The following is an 8530-nucleotide window of genomic DNA, read 5'->3' on the forward strand; positions in this document are numbered from 1 at the left end:
AAATTGGTTTATACGAGGCGCACGTATTGTGAAATTGGCAAATCGGACAGTAATCGAGAAACGAGCAATGTCTTATTCTTACTTATTATTTCCCTGTACAGGCGACGGTGTACAGAGGTGGTTACAACAGGTTTGCACCCTACTAAATAGAGAGAGAAGAAAGAAAAAAAATCAGTTCAAGTTTGGGGAATAATATCATTGCTGTTCTCTCGGAGTTTGACAAGGAAAAATACTAAATAAACAAACGAATGAATGAAAGAAAGAGAGACGAAGAAGAAGACATAGGGAGAAACGTATACTCAGCAGCAGATACCATGACAGCCGGCTAGAAATTGACACAATCGTTGTGACCAGAGCAATTCGCCATTCACCATCTCCTCAACGTTAAGCGTCCATCTTCGTGATCATAAAAAAAAGAAAAATGACAAGTTGGAAACGATATTAAAAGAAAAAAAGCTGATATCTGGATTTCACCCATACCGATGCTACCCTCGTCGTGTATAGCACAGCACTTGCATGCGCGGCGTTGTATTCGCACATGCTACTCAAAGAAAAAAAAAAAACAAAAGCGCTGTCTAATTACGCAAGCCAAATTATCATGTTAATATAATAATAATAATAATAACGATAATAGTAATAATATAATAATGAAATAAATAAATGAATAAAAAGTTAGATGGTAATGTAATAGATAATTGAACCACAATAATTTGTAAACTAATTGGAAAAAAAAAACAAAAATTACTTTTATTATTATACGTGTATGTAGTCTCGGTTGGTGGCAAGCTACATGGAGTGTAATTATTGTAATTGAAAATAATAAGCAAGGATCTGAGAAGTTTGAAACGACGAGAAAATTGTTGAAAACACAACAAAGGCCACCGCTAGGTATCGATTGTTACATATAAAAATATACAAGTAAAGTATAGTATATGCCGAGTACGACACGATAATGTGTGCGTGTTGAATATTTGAGTTCTTTGAACAAAATAGAGAAGAAAGATATACAGCAAGAAAAAATCAAACGCTGTCAGCTAGAGATTATTGGTACGATGAGCTGTTTGGATACCGAACAAAAGAGAAGCTGAATGAGTAGAGAAAGAAGAAAAAAACTAATGGGAATGATAATTTGTTCACAGTACTCGAAATTATTTATTACACATATATTACCATAGTCTATAATAATAGAAAATAGAAATAATATTATTAATAATTATAATAGTAATAATAATCGTAAGAGATACAGAACTTATAGGTAGCTAGATATTAGGATGATATAAGTAGACGATTATCCAACGTAAAATTAAACTTGGTCAAAATGAATAGGCAGAAAAAGAAAAATGAAAAAAAAAAAAAAAAAAACGACGTCAGAAGAAGAGGATGAAAAGGAAGGTTCTTATGCCAAATAAATGTGTAGGTTTGAGGAACCGAGAATTGTAGATGATATACGATACGTAGAAATAAAAGTTATTTACGATACGTGCATAAAAGAAAAAAAAACTAACGAACAAAACAAATCGGATTGAATTGAGATTTAGACCACCGCATGTTTCGTGCCACGGGTGTTGGTGAATATTAACAGGGTCTAGTCAATCGACATTCATTCATTCATTCTGTAGGAGAAGATATTATAGAGACAAGGAAACTTTAGCTCTGTCGATTTGAAGAACTCCAAAATCAATTTTTAATTGTTAATAATAATAGTAACATCAACAATAATAATAGTTTCTCAATCGATATTTAAAAAATTCAAATCTCAGAGTCGTGTGTGTAGATATTTTCACTCGATTATACGTATTATGTATTACGCCGGTACCTGTACAACTCTGTTTGAAAATCGTTCCAGTTACCGTTTACCTTTTCATACCTGTAAAAAACAAAAGAAAAAAAACCAAACCAAAATGAACAGCTTTTTCGATTATATAAAATAGATATTTCTATTTAGCAATTGAAGTACCGGGAATTCAGAGACAATTTTCAACTAATCTGATTCCCCGTCCGTCTCCCTCGCCAAACTCTCCTTTTCGACGCGTAGAGTAAATAATATATACACATTGTCAGTTGTAAAGCAAGAAGAACCGTGTAACTGAAGAAGAATCTGATTTTAAACGTAACGTAGAACTTTTGGCAAAGAAAATGCACAACCACACTCATCCACACTTTTGATGAATACGTTATACGTGCGCAGCACGCGTGTAAAGTATTTGTGTATAATAAATAGTAAGATTAAATAGTAGTAATAATAATAATTTCAAATAGAAATCGAACTGATATTAGTACACGATATATTCGTTTTTTCGAAGCAACCAAATCAATCAATAATTGTTATATATATATTTATACTGTTAGTTTAGAGCGTGACGAACATGACACAAATGATTATTTCTTCAATTTACTTTCATTTCTTTTGCCACCTTCTCATTTTCTTCACTTTTTATCTCTTATGCATTCTCAAAATCTCCTTGCTCTTTGTCCCCGCGTGTCACAAACAGTCTTTCGAATTGGAGTTCGGTTTATCGAAAACCGACAAACAAAATAAAACTTATCATGTATTTAACAACCGTTTATCTATGAAGCTTTCACTATTTCACTCGCGGTGTACGAAGTATAAGACTTTTGACACATGAATCATTATTCATCAATGTCCAATCAAACAGCACACGGTTGACACTGACGCAATGAGGTGAAATAATTAGTCGGTTGAAGTTGACGGTTGAACATTTGGTAAAAAAACACATCAACAGCACTTTCAAAGCCCCAAATTGAATTCAGTTAATTTAAATCCAACTCTTTTAGATGTATATGCACATAAATAGGTACATGACAAAGCTAAAACAATATATTGCTTCTATACTGCATCAATACATAAAATACTCAAAAAATTGTTAGAATAGGCGATTGCGTTACCGAATGAATGAATCATAGAATAAATTGCAACAATTTGGACAGACGTGAGGCAAGGAGGAGCAATGGGGTGGAGAGAAAAAAACAACAAAACATAAGGATGGGGGGTAGACATCGGAGGGGCCTGAAATCTGAGCGATATTTCCAACTAATTATCGTCAGCTCTCGGGCACAAACAAATATTATAATTATAATAATAATAATAATAATAATAATAGTAATAATTAATCAGAATAAAAAAGTAAAAATAAATAGTTACGAATTAAGGATTAACAATAATGGTACGCACATTGAACCGAGTGAGTGATATCCTTGTTAAGTATACATATTATATACATGCGTATATGTCTGTATAGGATTGTAATATGTAAGTTGCATATAAGAATATGAGATAAATAATAATAAATAGGTAGGTAGAGAGCGAGAGAACGAGAGATAAAGGTGAAGTCATCGGTGAAAGAATCGGGAAGCCCGAAAGATAAAACCAAACCAAATGAAATCGAATCGAATTGTTTGAAGAAAAATATCTAAACACAGATGTAAGTAAATAAGTCAACTTGAAAATTATGGATGATGTTTGTTAGCTTGGAACTACGACGCGTCAATGTGGCAAAATATGACAAAAGTTATTTAGCAAGAATTTGAAATTTACTTACAATTCATAACGAGCAATTCACTTCTCATTCTGGTTTTCTAGTTTCTTTCACTTTTCCTTATTCTGTTGTTCTTAGAAAGCTTATGGGATTGCTGTTACGTCGAGTCAAACGAGGAGGCGGATAAGATAGGATCGAAGGGTGGTTTTTTTTTTTTTTACATCTCTTTGTTTTTCTTTTTTTAATGGAGGCGGAAGTGGAGCACAAATAATTGCCACTTTCACTGTATCATTAGTTGTGATCTTTTCTATACGTTCGCGTATATCGCGCGCGTACATCCACATATTCGTGTATAATTATACTTATGTACATGTATACATGTGCACACGCGCGTGATAATTATAACTAATAACGTCGTCTAATATTCATGTCATAATATCTCTAAACTTTAAAGCATGCGCGGTAATTAAAAAAAAAATAAAAAAAAAAAAACATGCAACGTTGACTCGGAGTTTAAGAAAAATGGCTATAAATCGAAAGTATCTTGTCACCTTTCCGCGTATCTCACGAAAATTAATTTTCATAATGATAAATACGACGAAAAAAAAAAAGCAGGCAACTAGGCAGCAAATAATAAACGTAGATTAAAGAAAATGAAACATAACAAACTGACATTCAACAGCCTAAAACATAAATATACAAAATTATTACGGATTATCCCAGAAACACTTTACTTGTCATTATTATTGTCATTATTATTATTATTGTTATTATTGTTATTATTTTCCTTGTAACGCGAATCGAGCTTACCGTTAAATAGGTCGTCGTAGAAAAATACGTGTCTCTCTAATTAAAAAATACAATAATATCAACTGAAATCAGATCTGTGTTGTCAGTCTTATGTCGGCACGGAAATTAATTTTACGAAACGTCAATTTGTGCGAATTGATAAGCTTTCAAAGAAACAACTTCGATGTAAATAAGAAAAAACGTCATCAATGTTATAAAAAAAAAAAAAAATAAAAAAAAAAAAACACTAATAGAAGAATTTAACATACATCGTGTCTGTTCCAAGAATCTAACTAGACGATGCGATATTACACTTTATACGTAAGAAGAGAAAAACTTTGAAAGATATTTAAACCCGATCCATGACAGTGGCGATTGACATTGATCTTTTTTTTTTGTTTCGTTTTTTACTTAGGCTTTTTAAATGTTCAGTCATTTTTTGAGATACTTTTCTTTTATATTAAGAGTTTCTTTTTTATATAAATATAGGTATATATTTTTTATTACACTGTATTATTATCACAACATTGTTATTATTATTAACATTATTGTTCATGTTAAATTGTGAGTCTGACAAGACGGCAGCTTTGAAGACTTGTCCTCATCCATATTATCTCGATCTTTCGCGGTCTCCCCTTTATATTTGTAATACATTAAGATTGGTACCCTGAAAAATAAACTCGGGATGAATAAATCGGTTTGTATCGCGCAAGATTTGCAACCCTTCGTTGTTCGCCCCCTCTCCTCATTAACAAGGTTCACATCTTCTAATTCTAGTTTCATATTAATTGGACATGCTAAAGGCTTGTTATATTTACTATTACGGCACGATGCGACCGTTGCTACTATTCCCAGTAAACTGGAACGAATTGTTTAATCAATTAAGATTTCGCATGATTTTGCACGTTTTTGGGAAAGGACAAATTCGTCCCTCAGGCAAAATCGACCGACCAATTTTTTTCGCCAGTTTGTTTTTGCGTGAAGAAAAAAACAAATGTCTATTCTCAATACTTTATAAACGGTATCGACGATTCGTTTCAATTTACCGCGGCCTATTGTATATTACTGTCTTTTACTTCTACATTAAATTATATAAACTAGCAGCTAGGGTAAGTCAAGCTCAAAATTTAAACTCGATAGGCCAATCTGTGCATATAATATCGCAGGCGTCTAAGGCTTGTAATATCATAAGTATAGAAAGAAAAAAGAAAATAACAAATTGTTCAGTCGAAGTGCACAATGCTTTATAGATATATTATATACCCGTTGATGAAATTTTTACCCTTTTGCTTTCTTCTTATACATAGTATTTCTTCGTTTTATTTTATTTTTTTTTTTATTCTTTCTAAATCTTTCAAGTATTATAAATAAGAAAGGAGCCTAAGCGAGCGTGAAGGAAATGTGTGAAAATTTCTTATACAGCTGGTATCCGAACATTTAATATCTTTGAATCATTTTTCTGATACATTGATATTTTAACCAAGGAATGGATGAGGAAATGCACGAACAAATATGTTCTATGTTTTCTCTTTCTTTTTTTTTTTTTTGTTACCATCCATACTCTGATCTAACTATTCTTCCGTCTGTTTGTCCGTCTATCTGCCGATATAGATATTGATTCAATTGTGAATTAAAGATTATGGTTCGTTGACATGAATTTAAAACTTGACATACGCACTTACGATGTTATAGTATATTAATAACGATATTATATGTAAGGAAAAGTAAATATTTACCCTATAAAGTTGGGTGAAAAAGTATAAAGAATACAGTTGAAATTTGATTAAATATTAATAACACATCTTACAAGCAACATATCCTAGTGTAACGTCTACATACCTATAAATATTATAAATATACATAATTCAGAAACGGGCAAGGCGCTGGCGATGTGGATGGAAAAAGAAAAATAATAATCTCGGTTCATGTAACTACTGATAGAAAAATCGAATAATCAATTACTAACAGCTCATCTTTCACTCTTCTCTCTCCCCTTTAACATATTTACATAGTATGCGCGAATGCTTTTTTTTATACCGACAAACCGCGACGGGTAAAAAAGTAGATAAATTAAAACTTATCCCAACACGCGTTCATGGTTTGTATATTATGTATGTAAATTTATCATCTTGTAAGAATTTTATCTAGGTTTTAACTATTCGACTTAAATAACAATATAAGAAAATCGAGAAGCTCACGCAATTTTCATATCAAAAAAATTAATATTTTTAAAATCGTTTCAGTAAATTTTCGATATTTCCATCTTCTCGCTGTCTCTCTTGCTCTCTCCCTCTTTATAATCCACAAATACGAGAATTTCTCTCACAAAGTTTTGTCAGAAATTCCAATTCCCATTACATTTCAAGAAAAATAACGATTCGTTGATCGACAAGTCCCGAACGATGAGCCAAATAAACCAACAAAAAGGAGAGACTTGAGGGTCGATGAAAAGTGCATGGAAAGTAACGTGAATAACATCGCCGAGCCTAATTATTTTCTTCGTTGTTTGAAAAAGAAAAAACAAAGCAGAAAAAAATTATATAGCCGAAGAAGTGAAGAGGAAATACGAAGAATAAAAAAATAAATAAAATTACCGAAATTGAAGCAGAAGTAAAAAAAAAAAAAAGAAAAAAGGATCGTTCGTATTCCGTACAACATGACATGACATTGAATAAGGAAATACATAGATACAAAAATATAAATACTATATTATAAAAATTATTCTGACATACTCTCTCTGCATATAAATATTATAAGAATGCCTGATCGTGTGGTAAGTGTGTGTGTGTGTGTGTGTGTGTGTGTAAAATTTCCGTGTGTGTAATGCTAATATACGTATAATATATTAAAGTGTGTAAAGTTGATTAATAATAATAACAATAATAATAATAATAATATCTACCTACGATGTAACGTACATACCGATAATAATGATAATAGTAATAAACATAATGTTAATACTAGTAATCATAACCGCAATTTCAGCAGTAACGTCAGTTTGAAAGACGAGAAAAAAAAATTAAAATTATCGAATACAAAATGTCATGAAAAATCACAGTTACGTACGCCATTGTCTCCGCTTTAAAATTTAACGTAAAAAGAAGAAAAAAAGGATACATAAATAATAATAATAATGATGATGATGATGATGACGATAATAATGAAAATAATAATAATAATAATCACTCTAATAATAATGAATAGCAATAGGAACAGTAGTAATAAGAGGAAAGCGAAAAAGAAGTAAAACATACGGGGAAGAAAACAATACCTATTAGGACAAAGATAGAAAGGAGAGGATTTGAAGAATAAATAACAAACCACAATTAAAATAATAATAACAATAATAATAATAGTAATCATAATGTTAATTATTATCATTGCGACGATAATGATCGTATATTAAAAGAAGAAACGAAAAGGAAAAAGAAAGAAAACACCACCTGTGAACCTTTAATATCCTGTTATTATACATACACGTTATAGCCGCATCGCATATATTATGTATAAGAATTCCACAGAAAGATGAAGAAAAAAAATTTGAAGAACTACAAGCAAGATATGAAAATTTCAATTTCGATTTCATGAAAATACCATGACAAGAAGGTGCACCTTTGAACACAACAAAACACACAAAAGAAAGAAAAGAGAAAGAAAACGAGGAAAAAAAAACCAAAAAAAGAAAACAAAAAAACAAAAATCTGCTGTCTAATTTGATAATATTCTGTAAGTCTGGACCAGTTATTAGGTTCTTATTCTAATCCCATAGCGACTTCTTATGGCGTATTTTCTCTGTATATTGTCAATGTTTATTATTAAATATTTTTCAAATAATAAATAAGAATATACTTTTTATTACCTGGATACATAATCGTTTGCCGATGTTAAAAAGTAATGCGAGTTTCACGTATAAGTAAGTTACACCGTTATCGGAATCACGGCATATTTCCTGAAAGCTGCTCAGCGTCCATTTTTATATCTTGGATTGATACGATGTAAAAAGTACGATAAAAAACGGTAGTTTCGGATGGTTTACATTTCATATAGAACCAGATGTCGCGTCTTTAGAAATATTCGATCGCAATGTTTACTGATTATAAATATAACTCGCGTACCGCGTACGGTATTCTACTTCGAACCGTCGCGTCGCAACATGAATGATAATTCGGTCTATTGCCAGTTCATGCGCGCCTAACAACAATCTTTTCAAGTTTTCACTCTACCATATTTGAGTGTAAAATCAT

General features: G+C 31.4%; 1 protein-coding gene across 18 annotated transcripts in view; it reads left to right on the top strand.

Moving 5' to 3' along the window:
- The window catches only part of LOC124220674 (RNA-binding Fox protein 1), a 125925-nt gene extending 117899 nt beyond the window's left edge, over positions 1 to 8026 (top strand). For all 18 annotated transcript variants that reach the window (XM_069135888.1, XM_069135880.1, XM_069135884.1 and 15 more), the window contains one exon: positions 102 to 8026. In XM_069135888.1, the coding sequence (XP_068991989.1) occupies positions 102 to 146 (45 nt within the window). In that variant the 3' untranslated portion in view covers positions 147 to 8026. The remainder of the gene's footprint in view (positions 1 to 101) is intronic.
- The last annotated feature ends 504 nt before the right edge of the window (positions 8027 to 8530 follow it).

Source organism: Neodiprion pinetum, chromosome 5, assembly GCF_021155775.2.
Source record: "Neodiprion pinetum isolate iyNeoPine1 chromosome 5, iyNeoPine1.2, whole genome shotgun sequence".
Taxonomy (NCBI): Eukaryota; Metazoa; Arthropoda; class Insecta; order Hymenoptera; family Diprionidae; genus Neodiprion; species Neodiprion pinetum.